This window comes from Lissotriton helveticus, chromosome 5_1, assembly GCF_964261635.1.
Source record: "Lissotriton helveticus chromosome 5_1, aLisHel1.1, whole genome shotgun sequence".
Taxonomy (NCBI): domain Eukaryota; kingdom Metazoa; phylum Chordata; class Amphibia; order Caudata; family Salamandridae; genus Lissotriton; species Lissotriton helveticus.
This window is the reverse complement of record NC_136065.1, coordinates 1,817,421,308-1,817,441,361: the sequence shown is the minus strand read 5'-3', so window position 1 is coordinate 1,817,441,361 and position 20,054 is coordinate 1,817,421,308. Positions and strand designations below refer to the sequence as shown.

Below are 20,054 nucleotides of genomic sequence, written 5' to 3'. Positions count from 1 at the left end.
TCACTGGAGTATCCCAGGGATCTTACCTCTCCCCAACACTGTTCAATTTGTTTATGGAACCACTCCCTGAGCTTCTCAACTTTGCAAATATCCAATATCACATGTACGCCGACGACACACAACCCTACATTAAGGCCCACTCTCTTGAAGACATCAAGTCCTTTAACTCAACGCTCCAAAAACAGACCTGGCTAGCTAAGAACCATTTAAAATAAACGCACTAAAGACAGAATTCCTCGTAATCGCTCCCCCCAACCAAACAACCATCATCCACGAGAGGATGAAGCACCTAACTGCACTCGACGGTCAACCTCATTAATTCCGCTAAATCTCTAGGATTAACCCTGGATAATAAGCTTAACATGCAGAAGCACATCAATGCTGCAAAAAAAGGAGCAAATGTTCAGATAAACACACTGAAAAAATTGAAACCCTTCATACCCGCAAATGACTTCAAACAGGCAGTTCATACTCTAGTAATTCCCAGAGTGGACTATAGGAGTGTCGCTCTGTCGTCTTCCCAAATCAACGACCGCTCCGCTCAGAGCCTCAATCAATACAGCCGACACTCATCACAGGCACCAAAAGAAACTGCCACATTTCCCCTGACCTTCATGCCCTCAACTGGCTACCTTTTGAGGCCAGGATCCAGTTAAAAATCGCCTGTATGACACATAAGGCATTACATCACAAAACCCTGAGGTACCTAGCAGAGAAACTAATACTATCAGGTGGTAACCTATCTACTAGGAGTTCTAATAATAATAATCTACTTAAACCAAAACGTTTCTCTAAGAAGAAAACATACAATTGTACCTTCTCAGGAATGGCCCCCAGGCTATGGAACTCCTTACCCCCAGAAACAAGACTTAATCCATCCGCGGCTTCTATTAAAAAATAAGTGAAATCGATTCTCATGTCCAAATTCACTTGTACTTGTCCTATACACTTCGTAGATATGTGCTAATCTCTAATAGTTACCAGTACTGTATTCACATAATTCATTGTATTTATATGTATATGTCATTACCTATATTTGCTCGGTAAAGCGCTCCGATACCCGCAAGGGTCTTGTTCGCGCTATGCAAAACCGTCAAAATAAAAAATATATATATATTTTTTTTAAATGACAAATATGGGTGGAGAGTGGGTGGGCCTTCTCTTCCATTCTCCACTACAGCAACCTAAAAAGGCACAGAGCTTGTGTAGGTTTGTAGCAGGTATGTACAAAGTGATGCAATAGTTTTTTTTTTTTGAACAGCCAGGGGGGAAGGGGGAGGGGGGGGCGACAACATACGGGTCGATAAGGAGAAGCAATGCTGTTGTTGTTGTTGATGAGCTTTTATTCGATATGCAAGATATCTTATAAGCGTACACAGAATACAGCCAATACAAATCTATAAAAAGACATCATTTGAAAGGCAAATATTGGGTGCACATAAAAAAGGTAAAAGGACATATAATGCCATAAATAAATTAGCTAAAAATACATTAAACCGCTACTGACAATCTCTTGCATCTTATCAACCAAAACTGTTTTAAAAATTTGGCTATGCCACATACAATAGGGGGAGAAGCAATGCATGACAAAGGAGATGGGCAGGTGGGGGGAGAGCAATACTGAAGGGTAGGCGTGGGGAGTAGAAGCAATGGACTAAAAACAGCAGTAAAGCTGCACGGCAGTGAAAGAATCATCTGCATTTTAAAAGCAAGCATTGGCCGCGCGGCAGTAAAGCTGCGCGGCCGTGAAAGCCCTCATTTGCGTACACTGCAATGCCTCCTTCCACCAAGGAGAACGAGGCAACAATGACGAAAAGCGCACGAACACAAAAAAAAAAAAAGGGGGGCCGGAACAGGATACTGAATCCCGCCCCTCCAGGACTCCCTGACCTGCCTCATGGTTGCCAGGGCAATATTTCTAAAAATATTGTCGTGCTACCGTAAGGCAAGTCATGGAGTCCTCGAGAGGCGGGGTCCAGAGCAGACAAATCTGCTAAACAGGAGCTTTTTCCAATGGCAGGCCTCCGTTTCCAGAGGCCTGCCAATGGAAAAAAGGGGCGTGGCTTCACGCCATACTGAAATCCCCTCCTCACAATATCTCTTTGCCTGCAGCAGCGCATGTGCTGCAAAACAGGCTTCGACCTAAAAAACACGGAGAGAGCAAGGGAGAAGTATATGGGCGAGAGACCACAACATGGAGCACGGGGTCGAGAAGCACACTGGGAAGACAACTGGAAAACACATGCACTCCTGTGCAGTGTTTAAGACAAAAGAAAAAAGTAGATCCCTAAGAGCGAGTAGTGGAAGGGCAGAAGTAACTTGGCCATGCTCAAGGAATAAAACAGAAGATGCACAAGGCAAGCCTTCGAATAAAAAGATCAAGTAAATAAAAGTGACAAGAAAGCCAGCCAATGGTAAACTGGCAGGCTCCAAGACGCTATATGTTCACGGTAAACACAGTGTCTCACATGACAGCACATAGATTGTCTAGTAGCTTTAGCCTAACGAGTCATGCCCATAGACTGCTACCACTTACCAGCTAGGAAAAGATCAGAAAAAGTGAAATATTTAACTTTTCATATCCAGTGCAATTACTATAGTGCAAATATCCTGCAATGCATTATGGTAATGCAACTTCTCCGAATACTTAAATCTTTACTCACAATATACCGTCTCATGTCCTTACTGTGCTTTTCATGGGCAAGCAGAGAGCCCCTAGAGACATCTTCGATTAGTGGTTATAATGGAAAAGTAGCTCACCCCATCTTATTTATTTTCTTTAGATTTTTTGTCACACCCAGATACACAGTCTGCTGATATGACTCACATACGGCATATTGGGAGAAAATTTGTGTTTGAATCTTCAAATTAGCATTTTCTCAGACTTAAACTAGCTGGAGGGCATTTGTGCACAAAATGGCCTTATGGGACAGTTACATAGAGGGAGAGGTCTGACAATCAGAGGGACACAATTATTCTTGGGCGTTTCACCCATAACCATCTGGCATTTTGCGATTTGCTCTATACTATTTGTGTATTCATGGGTATATTTTGAAAAATAAGATGTATAATATGAAGCAATCGTTCAGTAATCCATAGGCCTGGTATTAGTTAATATAAAGGTTTCAAAGTGTTCTGAGATTATCTCTGTAGGTTTTGGGCCATATCCAGGGGTTTGGAAGAAAACAGCAACAACAAAAACTGGTGTGCACCTGAGGTTTGTCCAACGTATTGCTCAACAATTATGCATCCTTCTTTTGCAACAAGAGCTGAATTTCTGGAAAGAAAAAAAAACAGACAACTCAAATGCATAGGGCTATCAAGTGAGAGTCCACTGTATATTGAAAAGGATCAGTGCTGCAAAGGGTCGGCCTTTTAATTGGGACAACAGTGGTACTCGGAGCCATCTGAAATCAAGCGGTTTTAAAGTAAAGTTAGCAGTCTCCGTAACCTAATTTAACCCCTTCGCTGCTGACCCGTTTCCGCCGCTGTGCGGTAAACAAACGAACAGGGCGGGGCCGTGACGAACCCCAGCCGTCATCAGCACACGAGCACCGCGGAGCGTGACGGCTGGGGTTCGTCACCAGCATGCAAGGGGTTAATAGGTTTGAAAACACAAACACCTACAGATAAAAAACATTTGATCGATAGATTGAGTACCCAGCCGCCCTTGCTTCGGCTGTGTGTGGAAAACAGAGGAAGCTGCTCTTACAAGGGGTATAATTAGCGATTGCTTAGAAATGTGATGAAGGTTTATACATACCTTGGCTGGCTTATATGAAGAACGCAATTCAGGAAATAGGCCTTGGTCGAGTCTTATCTAATCCGGCAACCAGCACTTTACCTGGAAAAAACAAGTTCAAGCTCTCCTATTAGCACAGGCACAAGGTCACGGGATGGATGTCGAATCCCTCAAACCTAAGGTCACAAATTTGCGATTATGTTCAGAAAAGTCCCTAACTAGCTATTTGTGGAACGCTGGCAAAAGATGGGATCAAGCCTTACTTACTATTTTGGTTTGAGGGGATACCGTTAACTATTTGTCGTCTTTCCCTTTAGGTTTTCAGCACAATTTTGATTCTCAACCGTGCTTTTGTAATGATCATTCTGGCCAATCTGTGCTGCACTTTATTTTCTTTTGTGGGTATTCTATAAGATTTACCAAGCAACACCTGGTCCCCCTATTGAAGATTACAAAATGAGAAAAAGCGCAGGTCCGCATATCAACATTTTAGGGAGTTACCAGATGTTGCCTGTGTGTGTTTTTTTGAAGGCTGCGGTTCACTCGAGGGGTACTATGAACTTTGACTCATTGTGCTCTTGTAGAAATGTTTTATTATTACGGACTTCAGATCAATAACAGTTTTAACATGTGACATTGTTAATAAATAAGGGCTGGTTTGGGTTACGTATTGAATTTTTAATAACAGTAATGTAATGTAATAGTTTTTTATAACGCGCGGCTATCACTCCAAGGAGCATCTTGTCGCTGAAACACACCAGAAAAGATGAAGTCTGGTCAAGCTGCTTTCAGTAGTATGGTCAGGGTACTCCTATTAAGGCTCTAGCGCACATGTCGGGGAGACTGAAGATCCAGGTCTTCAGTGCTTTTCTGAACTCAGATTCCCGGTCCATAGCACGGCGGTGTGGGGGGAGTTGATTCCATGCTTTGGATCGTAGAACTGGCAGGGATTTGCCTCCCTTCGAGATGAGTCTGAAAGTCGGGATGGCCAGCAAATTGGCATTAGAGGATCTAAGAGTGCGTAATGGGTGATAACGCGAAAACCTCTTTTGTATGTATTTTGGTCCTTGTGCGTGAAAGGCCCTAAAGGTGATTACCAGGACTTTAAATAACACCCGTTTGAAAATTGGTAGCCAGTGGAGAAGGTTCAGTGCGGTAGACGCTGAGGATTTCTTTGGCCACTTCAAAACAAGCCTAGCGGCTGCATGCTGTACCATTTGCAGCGTGTGTATGACAGCCTTGTTGGTTCCCGCATACAGACTATAACAGTAGTAGAGTCTTGATGTTATAAGAGCGACTGCTACCATTTTCCTGGCTGATAGTGGGAGTAAATAAAAAAAATTCTTAAGCCCTTTATAACACTAAAACAGGTACCTGCTACTGACAGCGCATGTTTAAACGACAGGGAGGCGTCAAAACTTAATGCCTAAGTTATGTGCTGCGTTAGTCGTGTTTGGCGGCACCGCCGCATCTTCAGGCCACCATTGTTTAGGGACAAAGTCATTTTGTGGACCCAACGGCAACATTTCCGTTTTTCCCGTATTGCACTTCAAGTGGTTCCTGCCCATCCACTCAAAAGTGGCTGCCAGGCAGCTTTTAAAGTTTTCTTCCCAGTCCCTAGAGTCTTTATCAAGGACTAGGATACGTATCGACCGCATAAGAGATAACATCTATCTTAAAGGACGATAGCCTGATCAGAAGGGCTGTGTAAACATTAAAGAGCGTCGGGCTCAGGCTAGATCCCTGAGGAACTCCTGACGTGAGTGTTTTTTCCTCTGAACAGAAATCTCTAAGGGTGACCACTTGACGCCTGTCACTCAAAAAGTTCTTAATCCACTCCAATACACCTCCTGCTATGCCAGATGTTACAAAACAGTCTATCAGGATGGCATGTGAGACCGTGTCGAAGGCTGCAGACAGGTCTAATAAAATCAGGACAGCCTTCTTACCCTGATCCATAGCCATGCGTATGGTGTCTGTAGTAAACAGGAGGGCCGATTCAGTGGAGTGCTGGGCTCTAAAACCAGATTGATTCGGGTGCCAGGCGTTATTTTCCTCAAGGAACTTTGTGAGTTGTCTATTCACAAACGTTTCCGTTAATTTACATAACACAGGGAGAAGCGAGATGGGCCGGGACAGTGAGCCTGCCTTTAGGTGCTAGGCGCTGTTGGTCACGTATGCCATCTGCCAATGCACAAACCGATTTTTCATACGTTTATTCACTGATGGTTGTTCTTGAAATGTGATATTCTGATGAATTGAACATGCAGAGAATATCTGTGCTTAAAATGTTATGTTATTGTATGCTTGCACTTTTATGGCTGCATTTGCAGCAGACTAAAGTTTTATGATGAGGATGAACATTTGGTTTAGGGAGGTCCTTGGGGTGTGACTAATGGCATGTTGGTAGTTTATGACCAGAAAAGACAAAAAGCCAAGGGAAACGTCACAAATTATACAACTTAACGTTTAGAAATGGGAATCTCCAGAATGGTGCAAGGCTCCAGAATGGTGCAAGGCTCACATCGGATCCTCTATATTTTATTAACAACGTCATTATATATGTGAATTCTGCTATTCATTTAGCTACTAAATTTAGAAGTCCAAGACTTTAACTTTGACAGAGTTAAAGTAAATGATATCCAGGTAATGCCATTTTAGGTCTCGCTGATGCGGTTACCAACAGAACTATTTTAAGCTTTGAGGCTGCCCCTTGCTAATAATTAAATTTTTTGGGGTTCCTCATTTCTCTATTCCAGATTTGATGGCTTTCGTTCTATTCTGTCTCGCTGTGTTTTGACTGGGTGAGTGATACTCTTCCTCTGCTGACATCAGGACTTTTCGTTGTAATCCAACAGAAACTATTTTTATAGCTCTTCTTTGCTCTCCCTACTTCTTCCCATTGCCCCCGATCTTCTCATTTAAAATCCCACAGTCTCACTGATCCAATCACATACAATAACCTAGACATCCTCTTCATCATACAAAGATGGTTCACTCACATCTCAGAATGCTTTACTGACAACTGAATGCCAGACAACTACAAATTCACTAGTTAACCACGTATTAGTTAACCACGTATTCTATGGCTGTGTGTCATCCACAAAGTGCATCTGCAGCACACAACACATTGGTACCATACTCACCCTTTTTAAAATGACTTCACCAGGCTAATCCTCATACCCACCCAGGCCACTACAATACATCTCTTTATAAAGGACAAGGAGAGCAATGAGGCGCCAGTTGCTGCAAAATTGCATGGTATATAAAATATGTTTAATGTGCAATGCCAGGCTGAGACAAACATGTTTTCATAGATTTATCCAAAATATTTTTAACAGGCATCATATAAAACAGTTATCACTGTTATACCAACCGTGACTTGCTTAGTCTTACAATGTTCCATCATTTCTATATCCATTAGAAGCCAGAAACCTCTATCACGAAGGCAATATAAAGCAACTGAAATAACCAGCTTTGTTTCAGACCATTCCTTTCTCCACTCTACATATCACTCCATGCCCGACAGATGCCACCCCCAAACACCCCCAGTACAAAAATTCAGACAAACCCCAGGATGCCACTGGCCAGTAAAACTCTGAGGTAATGTTGTAAGCCACTGCCATGCTGGTGGAGGAAAATATTCTGTCTGCCAAGGAATAGACCTGGTGGCTCCATACAAGCATTGAATACTCTGGACACTCGGAACGCCGAAGTACTTGCCGTGAGGGAAACGGCCATCTCGTTACCTGTTGCTGCAGCCCACAGCCCGAAATCTTGACAAACCGCGCCGTGAGGGAAACGGCCAGAAGCGCAGCGCCCAGACCGCCATCCTCCGCTATCCACCCGGTGCAGCAGCAGCTGGGGAACTACATCACCCAGCTGCCCCGGGGGTGGACGCGGCGGGGGTGACGACGCCTACGCGCCAGGAGGCGCCTTATCAGCAGGGAGCGCCGAAGCGCTCCTGGGACACTCGGAACGCCGAAGTACTTGCCGTGAGGGAAACGGCCATCTCGTTACCTGTTGCTGCAGCCCACAGCCCGAAATCTTGACAAACCGCGCCGTGAGGGAAACGGCCAGAAGCGCAGCGCCCAGACCGCCATCCTCCGCTATCCACCCGGTGCAGCAGCAGCTGGGGAACTACATCACCCAGCTGCCCCGGGGGTGGACGCGGCGGGGGTGACGACGCCTACGCGCCAGGAGGCGCCTTATCAGCAGGGAACGCCTCTCGCACACGCGAGAAGCCCGGGACAAGGGCGGGACAGTCTTAGACAGTCCTAGACTGGCCGGGACTGGACTGGGCAACCCCTCTAACGTCTGCAACCCAAGCAAGTAAGAAATTCTCTTTCTTTACTGACTTTCCTATATAGTGTCATCACGTAAGGCTCTATCCAAGTATCCGGTGTGTATTGGTAAAGCTTATATAATCCCTGGACAATCGACTACATAATCTTAATATGTCTAAAAAGAATTCAAAAAAACAGCCTCCTGCTAGCTCTAAGCCTACAGTCAACTCTAAGCCCATTGAAAACTACATGCTTCAAGTTATAACTAAAATAAATAAAGACAGAAGAGAATCATTGGGATTAAGTCAGTCGCCTGACTTACAGTTACTAAGCCCAATTCAAAGTCCTCAACATTCAGGTTCTCTAGTACTGGATGATACCCCAAACCTAATAGACATCACGGTTCATCCTACTCCAAATTTGGATGATCAGATTAGTCTTAATCTGGATGATGCCGCTAATGCTATGCCACTAGACCAAGGAGTAAACATTGAACATGACCATGAGATTCTGGTGCATAATGTTGATGACTTACCTTCTCCTGAGCAGGAAACTCGACCTACGAGAAAAAATAGGAGAACTCATCAAAAACGGATGGGGTTACGTTCCAGTAATAGGAGGAAAAATGTTTCTCCAACAGGGCAAAACAAGTCAAAAACTTTAGATGATGGTGATATTAATGTCCTTGATAAAAGCAATCATGAAAAAAGCTATAACGAAGATGATTTGCTTCAGAAAATAGCAGACATTATTGATTCCAAAATCCAAACTATCATTAAGCCTTTGATCGCCAAGATTGATAAATTGAATGCGGAGGTAAAAAAGATGACTATTCTTCAAGTCAAAGCTGTGGAAGGGGCTGAGACGGTCAATACTTTAGTGACACAAATGGTAAAATCAATTGAATCTAAGGCAAAGAGCTCTATAGAAAAGGAGAACAGTCCTATGCTCCCAGAAAGTACAGTCGGGAATGAAACTCATCCTATTACTCGACCTCCAAACATTGCCGGGGTATCAGGACCCAAAAACTTGTCATTAAACTGTCAGGAAACAGATCCCCTCCAATTTATTGAGGAAGCGTCTCCTGTGGTCCTGGTTCTGGCAAATGTTCCCTCGCCAGCAGATGCACAACCCGAAACCTCGGAATCTTTGTCCAGCAAAGCCCTCCATTGGTTAACAAACAATATGCAAATGGCACCAGGAGGTAAACATCAACTTGCGTCTGAGATTAAATCCACTAAGAGGGTGGCGTGGATTGGAAATCGACCGAAAGTATTCAAGGGAGATTGTGTTTTAGTGACTTTTTTCCATCCAGGTGTTCTGCCAAATCTCCTAAAACATATCAATCCCCCCCAAAGAAGAGCAGGATCTGTCGTTCCCCTTACGTTAAAATTCTTCTATGGAGAGCAAGAGAATGTGACTTTTCCTAGGACCCCCGGACCTATGTGGAACACTGTGAGAAATAACAGAGGCCAAGGTGTTCACCAAAAAGACTGGGGTATGGTTCTAGGTAATAGATATGATGCCTTATCAGGGCTAAATGACTGTGATTGACTGGGTAATAGTCTTGAAAATTTTCTAATTCCTGTTGTCACTTATGAGGCCAGGGAAATGGGCACCCGTTTAAATACTGGACTAGCTGATGTTCTGAGCAATGAAAGTAGCACTCAGGTCGAATCTGGCAATGTGATTAATGTCGAACAGTGTACTGAATGTCCCAAACTCACTACAAATAATGATATACTTGAGTCATATGAGATTCTCTCCCCTGAACTGGGTACTATAGAAGGTAATGCATGTGAATATATTTTTACTCAGCGACATGGTAAAGGTTTAATCAATAGTACAAAACCTATCAGTGACAATGTTGACATACAAAGTACCTTGTTGTCCTGGAATGTGGCAGGGTTAAAAAATAAGATTTTATCACAGGATCTGCTAAATTTCCTGGATTCTAAGGATATAGTCCTTTTGCAGGAGACTTGGCAGTTAGAACCGGATCCAATCCAGGGATATCTACATTATTTTATTCCAGCCACCCCGAGTTCAAGGGGAAGGGCAAAAGGTGGCTTGGTTACATGGATTAAGCAGAGGAATGACTACACAGTGTTACAAATAGATACCAATAGTCCTGATATATTATTGGTCAAACTACAGCGACCGCCAAGTAGGGACATCTTTATTTTTAACATTTACTCAAGGGGCCTACCGGGTGGCAAATCCACCAAGGCGGTTGAGCTATTGGATATACTATTAAATCAACACTGTTTGAATGCTGATATTATTATTGGTGGTGATTTTAATTGTTGTTTTGAACCACTTGACAACCAGGATGTTGACCTCACTACTGAAGAGGACTTCATTTGGGAAATTCCACAGCTTTCCCTGATACCCATCAAAAGATGGACTGAGGCTGCATTACAGTTAAAAGTATTATGTGTTGAGTCTGGGTTGAGGGCCATTAATGGAAGAACGCCATCGGACAAGCAGGGCGCCCCTACTTTCTCTAATGGAACTACGCAAAGCCGTATTGATTATATATTAACTAATAAAGAGAATTGGGGGAAAGTTCTTGATATGAGGGTTGAGACTAGGGTTGAAAGCGACCACGACCCACTGATTCTAACCTTTAAATTGTTCGATCTGATGGTAAATGAGGAGGAGAGGGAAACTGTCCAGATAAACCTTTCTAACGATCAAAGACACATTAGATGGGCAATTTGTGCAGCTAATGAGGAAAGCATGGTAGCCATAAGGGATTTAACAACTTTGGCCATTCAAGAAGTCCAGGATACACTTGAAAATAATACCCCGATAGCTGAAATTAGCAGGATCCACGATAAATTTTTTAACAATTTAAAATCATTTTTTGTAAAGAAAGCTAAGAAAAAGCCACGTAGACCAATTAGAAAGGAGGATCAGTGGTATGACAAGTCCTGCAGGACTGCCTATAGACTACTGTCAGATGCGGTAAAAACTCGAGACAAAACTAAAATAAGGGAGGCCCGAGTTATGTACAAAAAAGTGCAACTTAGTGCAAAAAGGGATTGGGAGGAAGGCTACTGGAGGGACCTACTTGATGCCAGTAGGGAAAGATCCATGACACCCTTCTGGAACATCGTTAAATGGGGAAGGGGGTCTAGTAGAGGAGAACCCATTAACCATGTGTTACCAGAAGCCTGGGTATCCCATTTTTCTACCCACTTTTCTGCTGAGGATGAAGTCGAAGATGAATGTCTAGCTTTTGTAGATATCCTCGAGAGCCCTTTAGTCTTTTCAAAAGATGATATCCTAAAGACTCTGAGCTGTATACCTAAAGCCAGAGCTCCGGGCCTAGATTATATCCCTGCAGATTTGTTTATGCATGACAAGGATCTATGGGCCACCTATATTCAGCTGTTAGCCAACGCTATTGCAAAGGGCTCGCCTATCCCTGAGACCTGGAAGGGAGCCGAGATTATCCCCATCTTTAAAAAGGGGGCATGCTCGGATCCAGGCAATTATAGGCCTATTAGCCTGATTGCATGTATGCAAAAAGTTGTGGCAAGACTATTATTACAGCGAATTCATGGGTGGATAGATGACAATGATATATTATCTCCCCTGCAGGCTGGTTTTCGTAGTCATACCAGCACTATTGATCAAATTTTTAGATTTGTTTTATTATATTGGCGCACAGTTTTATTAGAAGGCGGGATGCTTTTTGCAGCTTTCGTTGATTTAAAATCAGCTTTTGATTTAGTTCCCCGCCACAAACTGTGGAATATCCTACACGATCAGGGCATTCCAATAGAAATCCTGTCTTTATTGATTAGGATGCATGAAAATAGTTTTGCACAAGTCCGATGGAATCAGCGGGGTAGTACTACTGAGAAGTTCCCCATAGCGAGGGGTGTACGTCAAGGGTGCGTGTTGGCACCAACACTCTTCTCGCTATACATCAACAGGGTGATCGGTTATTTTGAACAAAAGCCCACGGATGCCCCTAGGTTGGCGGGAAGGCCGATCCCCCTGTTGATGTTTGCGGACGACACCTTGCTGATATCAAAGACGCAGCAGGGACTACAAAAGGCCATTAGGGTGTTTGAAGGTTTCTGCAAGGATCATGGCCTTGTAATTAACACCAGCAAAACCAAATTTATGGTTATGCACAAACGAAAACACATTAGAGGCAGAGTTATTATGGATGGGGTTCAGCTTGAGCAGACCCAGGTCTTTAAGTATCTTGGCATCAATCTGTCTTACAATCTAGATTGGAAACACCATATAAACGAACTAGACACAAAGCATGCTCAACTTGCAGGAGTTCTCACAAAGGAGCTTTTTTCATCTCACACTAAACCAATTAGACCTGTCTTAAAAATCTACAATGCAAAGGTCGGAGCAGCTGTTCTCTATGGAGCAGAACTATGGGGGTCCAGTAATCTGAATAAGTTGACGGTTGCACAGAATAAATTTCTCCGCAACATTACTGGGCTACCAATGTCAACCCCATTGATACCTTTAAAGTATGATCTGGGAATCTATAGCTTTAGTGACATAGCCAAGTACAGAATTGTGGCCTACTGGAGAAGGTTATGGACAACTCCGGAGCTCTCCCAGTATGCCCAAGGCTTCCTGGAGGTGAGATCCCTAGATACTGCTAATAAGATAGTCTGGTTGAAAGAGGCTAAGCTTCTATATAGGGCATTGGGTCTATCCCAAATGTGGGATGATCCACTAAATAGTGTTTTTCCACCAAAAAAGATACTTCGTGAACTCTACTGGAGTATGGTGGAGATTAAGTGCTTTAGGAATCATATTGACCGTTCTTTTACATATGATTATTTGGAGCTCAAGCACTCACCGGCCCTAGAATTATACTGGGATTGGATTACGGTCCCAGGGGACCGGAAGAGGTACCATCAGATGAGGGTGGGGACACTCCCGCTGAATGCCCTAACAGTGAAATGGTATAAAGCACAAACTCCAAGGTGCCCTTTCTGTCCGGACCATAATGAAAACATTGGTCATGTGTTATTTGCCTGCCCTGAATATAGAATACCGAGACAATCATGGCTCAAACCAATTTGCATCCAGTTAGGTATAAAGACGTCAAATGAGGCTGTCAGGATTTTAAGAACAGATTCCTCCCAGCCTGTTATAGCTATGGCAAAGTTCCTTCACTGGATGTGGATAATTCGGGCACGCAAAACCTGTTTGGAATAAGATAGGATTGCTATTCAATGCCGTACAGTTTGTATTTATTTAAGTTTCTTTTAAGTTACATTTTATGTGATAAAATATGTAATTTTCAACATATAGTTGTTGTTCTCTATCCTTAGTTGATTGGATTCTAATGAACTTAGCTGGATATTTTAAGATTATGTAAAAATGTAAATAGGATGTTGTAAGATTGTGTAAAGATATAAGTAGAATACATAGTAGTAGTGTAAATAGTATGAGATAGGAAGATTTTTATTATTTTGCTTTTTTTGCTTATTTATTGTATTAACTTATGTGGATTCTGTATTTCTGTGGGGTGGGGGGATGGGGTGGGATAAAAAACAACGCATTTTATTTTTATTTGGAAAATGTCTTTTATGATTGAAATATATCGAATAAAGACTAATTAAAGTGAAGTGAATACTCTGGTGCTTATGGAGGGCTGGGGTCCAACAGTAGTAGTTTATTTCCACCAATAATTCTACATAATAGGACGAACCTGTACTAAACATGTACAGTTTCTCTGATGCTCCAGTATGAACAGGAGGGCTTTATTATATTAATACCAACAGATCAACTGTAACAATAGCAACGGACCAATTAAGAAGCAGAAGTTGCCCTGATTCTTACAGCGCTGTTCAAAGCCTGGATTGTTGCTGTCCAGCTGCTGCATCCAAGGCAGAACCCACTTTAAAGAAGCTTGTGATGGTCTGGAGCGATTTTTCATACAAAGGACTATGTGAGAACATTTGCCCAGGGTTTGGGCTTTTCAGGAAGGGTTAAATTATATGGATATTGGAAAGGAAGGATAGACGTCTGGTGTTAATGAATTCAAAGAGGTGCAGGAGGCACCATAATGGTGCAGAGTTCACAAATACTAGACGACGGAAAAGCCCTCTAGGCAGAAGCCTCGGCCAAACTCCTGAGACGACTGCAACGCATCCAGAACGCCTCTGCATGCCTTATCCTCGAAATCCCTCGCCACAGTCACGTCACACCCCACCTGAGAGACCTGCACTGGCTCCCCGTCAACAAGACAATAACCTTCAAGCTCCTCACCCACGCACACAAGGCACTCAACACCAGACCAGCATACCACAGATGACTCAGCTTCTCCACCCCCAACCACCAGCTCCACTCTGCCAACCTTAACCGTGCCACAGACCCCCGCATCCGAAGAGTGACCTCCGGCGACAGATCGTTCTCCCACATCGCCTCCAAGACCTGGAATAATAATAATAATCCACATTTGTAAAGCGCACAATCACCCGTAAGGGTCTCTAGGCGCTGGGGGCCGTCGAGAAGATTAAGCAAGCTATTGCCCAGAGTCACATGGTGCTGGGCTAACCTGCCGCCGGAGCCGGGGATCGAACCCTGATCCTCAGATTCCAGCATCAGTCGCCCTGGCCGCGGCGCCTAGCCCAGCACCATGTGACTCTGGGCCACCCTCCCCACCCACCTACAGCAGACCCAAGACCTGCTGACCTTCAGAAGACTCCTCAAGACCTGGCTCTTCGAGCAGTAGAGGCATCCCCCAGCGCCTTTAGACCCTCACGGGTATGTAGTGCACTTTACAAATGTTATGATTGATTGAATGCAGAGAAGACACAAAATGTAATTATTTTAGGGAACTGGACTATATTGACAAGGAAGTGCATTAAAAAATATATATAAGAGTATTTGGGGATCATAAGTCTGATATTTAAAGTGTTGCTACTGCAAACCCTGCAATTATAAAATCACACAGTCATTTGACTGCAAAGATGTTTTGAAAGCTACGATTTATCAACCAAAAATAAGAAGAGGTAAGAAAGAAGTGTCGCAATGGAATGAATCCGAGCACCACGGCAAAGTTGTCCTGGTGGACCACCTTCCCATTGAAGACTCATATTGGATATCCTAAGAGCAGGTAGTAGACCAATGCCTGCTTCACTGTGTTACTTAGCAAGAAAAACAACAACAAAAAATGTTTTAACTCAGCAGTCATCCCTTTTAATGGAAATGGCCTATTATTCGTAAGGCAGATAGTTTGCGACCTCCCTGAGAATGTACAATTTGCAATGTGACGTAATAGTACATAGGTTATTGGGACTCTTAACCTCGGCCTTTCCAGTCACTAAACAGGGTAGAGGCTCCAGGATTTTCTCATAGATGTGCAAACTTTAATAACCATTCACCTCGTGTCATGAACACAACTGCAATAAATTCTGTGAAAGTACATCCTTCAGTCGTTACAGATGACTGCTCCTAACGCTATTCCAATTTGAGCACACTATTTTGAGCGCCTCTGCTCACTTGCTGGAACAAGCAATAAAAGTATACAAAAGTGTCCAACAGCTGCATGTATCTGGTCAGTTTATCTCCCACACAACAAGCACGTTATGATAAAAGACACGACTACGGGGATGCAAAAGTGTCTTGCTGGAGCAACAGAAGTCTCAATTTCAGCATAAGACTTGGGGTCAGAAAGATAAAGTCTCCTAAAAAGAGGAACTTTAAAGCCCAGATGACTTTTTTAGATGCAGATTCCGATTTCCACCAATACCTCACAGCTTAGAATGCCCTAATGTGCAAACTGATAGGTTTTGAATACAAATATTAAGACTTATGATTAAACAGCCCCTTTCATATGCCTAATAAATCCACACAAAAAAAATGTTAGGCTCACATTGTGTGGTTGGATAACAAACCAGAGGAAATAATGGGTGCATCCGCATGATGGTTAGGATAAGAATGCCAACCTTATATAATAGAAAACAAACGTAAAATATTTCAGTAGATGTTAGCCAGCAAAACACTGATTGTTTATAATGTTGATAGGGATCATTCACATCAGTATCCAAAAATAGGTGTATGCGGATATATTTTCAACATTGAATGATCCACCTCCAAGACGGCCTCTTAATTAAAACAGGCTGGTAGCAGCAAACGTGAAATTGTGAGGCATGTTTAAGAAAAGTACTTAAAAACAACCATATCACGAAAGCACACCAAGGAATAACAAAGCGTTTATTCCTGCTTTTACATACCAGTAATTAACATTAAACCGCTTTTAATTCCAAATATCGGTAGGAAACCCCTTTGAGCTACAAATACTGTAACAAAACACGTTCTGAAAACGGATCCCTTCATCAATAATTCACAAAACGCCCCATACAGCAATAGTACCATGAGCTGGAAAAAAAACATGTACAACCGTTATCATACTGGGGCTAGTTCCTCTGCCGTAACGACAATATGCATAACAAAATGTGACATGTCAATACATTGAAGAAATAACAAAGACACTCAAGTTTAAAAAAAAAAAAAAAAAAAAAAAAAAAAAAAACAGACCCACCAATCTCATGGTACATACTGTGCACCAAACGGATGTCGACTCATGAAGGAAATGGAACCCAAAATGTACGCTGGCCATCTGCTACATGTCGACTGCTTTAAATAAATATGACTGCGGCTATGCCAGTACTGTTTAATGGTATGCTTACATGTTTAAGTTCATGGCATCATCTTTCTGTCGGAATCCAGTATTATCATTCGTTGAGAATGACATTATTATAGGAACATTTGCGATGCGTGTTTACCACCTTTGTAACGTTGCCTAAATACAATAACAACATCAAGCAAATCTATTATTTAATACACAAGTACGACGCGAGTATACATGACCGAGGAGTTCATTTTGAAAATGTCAAAACGTTAACACTGGAATTCAAAAAGGACAGTATGTGCTCAATATGGGTTCGGCGACTAAACACTGGGATGTAAAAGAAAAAAAAAAAAAAGAAGCTCTATAATTTATTTAAAAGGTAAAGTACAGAAAGGTTATGCAACAAAACCACGATGGTTAGACATCCTAGGTCCCACAATGTATAGACCACTTTGTATGGGCTTGACTGAGCGCAGACCCACGTAGGCAACCCACTGGGGACCCCTAGAACCACAGGCAGCGTTAGGCCACATAAATGCCATGCAATTTTGAACGGCGTTTATGAAAACCCCCTGCATAGTGAAATGGTTTTATGTGGAGCTGGATACCGCACTCATGCCGTTTCCAATTAGATGTGCGTTACTATTATCCAATTTCATAGCACTCAATAACTTACTCCGGAAGTATTGCAAACTAAGCCGACCAAGCTTGGGCCATGAATTGGTGATCAGTGGTAAATAGCCAAGTCAGAAACGAGCATTTAGCGAAGTGAAGCCACTTATATCATCCGACAGAGGGGCCAAATTATGCGACACCGTTTACTAAATTATGCACCACGTTTTGTATAATAGTAAATTAATTAAACCATTAATTTAAAACTTTTGATCCGTTTGAGATAAAAACAACGTTTTTTGTTAAAAATCTGCAGGTTATAGGGAAAATGCGACCAATCCATCATTATGTGAAAAACGCTGCAAGATTGTATAATTCCTGTGGCCATGACCAAACTGAACACCTTTTCAGGAACTCTTCATGGTATGCTTTACTGATTTATATCTGACCAAACGAGCAATTCAACATAGGAAAATATATATTTGTAAATGTCCATTCACGTTCTTCTCGAACCCTCTAGGCACATTAAAAGCCAAGATAACAGTTGTAGCTGATATAAAATGCGCAACCCTAATCACATGCCTGCAGGGGGCCCACTCATTAGAAAAATCTGCAGGCACAGGATAAGAGTACGGTTAAACGTATTTATTTGTGTACAGATGAAAAACATTTGCTGCAAGGATATAGCTTCGTCTACACAAAGTGCAACTGAAACAGGCATGCACTTGCAAAGTCAAAGGTCTGGTTTTAATCTGCCAACGCTTGTAAAAAACAGACAATAATAACTGCGGTTAACATGCATTGCAAATGCTATTTATCAAATTAAAGCCTGTCTTAAAAAGAAAAATATTTAAGCTTGAGGACTAACAATTTTTCAGATGTAAAATAATCTATAAGGCAGTTGCAATAGATTTACTGGAAGATGGAATGATGCACCAAATTGCCAATAGATCAAAGTTATTGTAATACTACTTTGGGCACAGCCAAAGCACACCAGGATTATTTTAAAGAATTTGAACTGTCAAGCAGACAGCTGCGATGTCAAGCCAGAACTAAAATTAAACTGCTTCAGGCTTTTTTCAAAACACTCCGCTTACAAATCACAATGTTCCTTTTTTTCTCAAATGAGCAAAGGGGATGCTAAGCATAATTAACCCACTGGCAAAAGTCCTCAATGCCATGACTACCCAACAAGGCTGCATCACACTGAACCCATGTATCTTTTGGAGCGCTAATCTATGCGCCCAGATGGTGACTTAAAGTAATGACCGCCACTCCATGAAGAAATTGCGACTACAGTTGCAACATTAAAAACTATTTAATGAAACCCTTAACGTAAAAACCTTTATACGCTCCCAAAAGCCATGACCCCCGTCACATAAACTCAGTCGTAAAAGCTACGAATTTAACATTACAAATGTCTAAAAGACACGATCTTTGACACCACCTAGTCCCAAAACGTATTTGGACATTTAAGATGATGGCCACACACACGAAATATGTTCTATACTCTTCCAGTGCCCATCTACCAGAAGACTAAAAGGCATGGTATTCATATCAGCATCCATACGTCATGCTACATGGTCCACAAATAAAAAGGACCCTAAGCAAATCTTGCGTTTCAATGGAATAACAAAAGCACCCAAGCCTTAATGCAGATACATGTTTGGGAGCGCAAAGCCACATTAACGCGTCACTGTCACTCAAAAAAATACCCCAATAACAACTATCTTACGATGCCCAGAAGCTACATTCTTCATCTATAATCACTACAACTAAGATCCTCACCCGATATAAGTCACTGAAAGCCTCGACAACATAAGACACCGAGCAGAGACTGAAACCATGCCGCCCTGTATGCAATCCTCTAGGGGACCGCAAAGTCTGCCTCTCCGACCTTCACAGCTCTTAAATGCCAAAGCCTCACCCCACCACCCAATGGGCCCTCTGTTTATACACACTCCTAGTGGGAGTAACGCCACACCTTACTACGAATACCAGCTGCTCTTGAATGCCAAGATACGGCAACGAGCCCCTACCCAGAGGCCTTAGTACGTACACAGACAAGACCCAAGAGGATTGTACGAAACGCTCGCTTGAACAGGCTGGAGGGCCGCATGATCTACGTTGGCCGATTGACGCAAGCCCCCGCTCTACGCCTACCTGAAAGTCCCTGTCCTCGTTAAACCGAGAGAACCTGTCAGCCATTTTGCCGTCGACGATGCAGTCACCGTCCGCCTCCGTCTCCCACGACCGATCAGCAACGCGCGCCGCAGGCTACTCACGCACGAGCCCGCGAGAGCCGCAGCCTGCGGACCGAAGCCCCTCCTACCGACGACGATGCCACCGCGAGGACTGGCATGCCGTACTGACAGCTGGAAAGCCTAACCCGCCCCGCCTCTCTAACTCTACTCGAGGACAAACAGGCACCGCCTACTCTAGACCTTCTGTGCCCGAATGGGAAGGAGCGTGACAAAGGTACTTTAGGGAAGCGCAGTTATCCGCCGAAATATGCAGCCATATTGGAACTGCTAATTTCTCGTGGGAATATATAACTAAACACTCGGACTCTTTATAGATTATCAAATAATACAGGTTTTACGTATTACAGCGTCTTAATTTCACTTTAATTTGAAGAAAAAATTGCTTAAATTAACGTCTAAATTAAGGTTACATTAAGTATGAGTGTCGCTTGATTTGTGTTATGCGCGTGAATACAAACTATATTTATGTTTCCCGTTTGTCCTCTACAATAACGATTAAGATCAAGGCTGTTTATCCT

General features: G+C 42.8%; 1 protein-coding gene across 2 annotated transcripts in view; it reads right to left on the bottom strand.

The window, feature by feature from the left end:
* The window catches only part of GPATCH8 (G-patch domain containing 8), a 480,524-nt gene extending 460,843 nt beyond the window's left edge, over positions 1–19,681 (bottom strand). The window contains exon 1 of one of the 2 annotated variants that reach the window (XM_078645162.1): positions 19,436–19,681. In XM_078645162.1, the coding sequence (XP_078501288.1) occupies positions 19,436–19,480 (45 nt within the window). In that variant the 5' untranslated portion in view covers positions 19,481–19,681. The remainder of the gene's footprint in view (positions 1–19,435) is intronic. The other variant, XM_078645164.1, reaches the window with a different exon arrangement.
* Between the last annotated feature and the right edge of the window lie 373 nt (positions 19,682–20,054).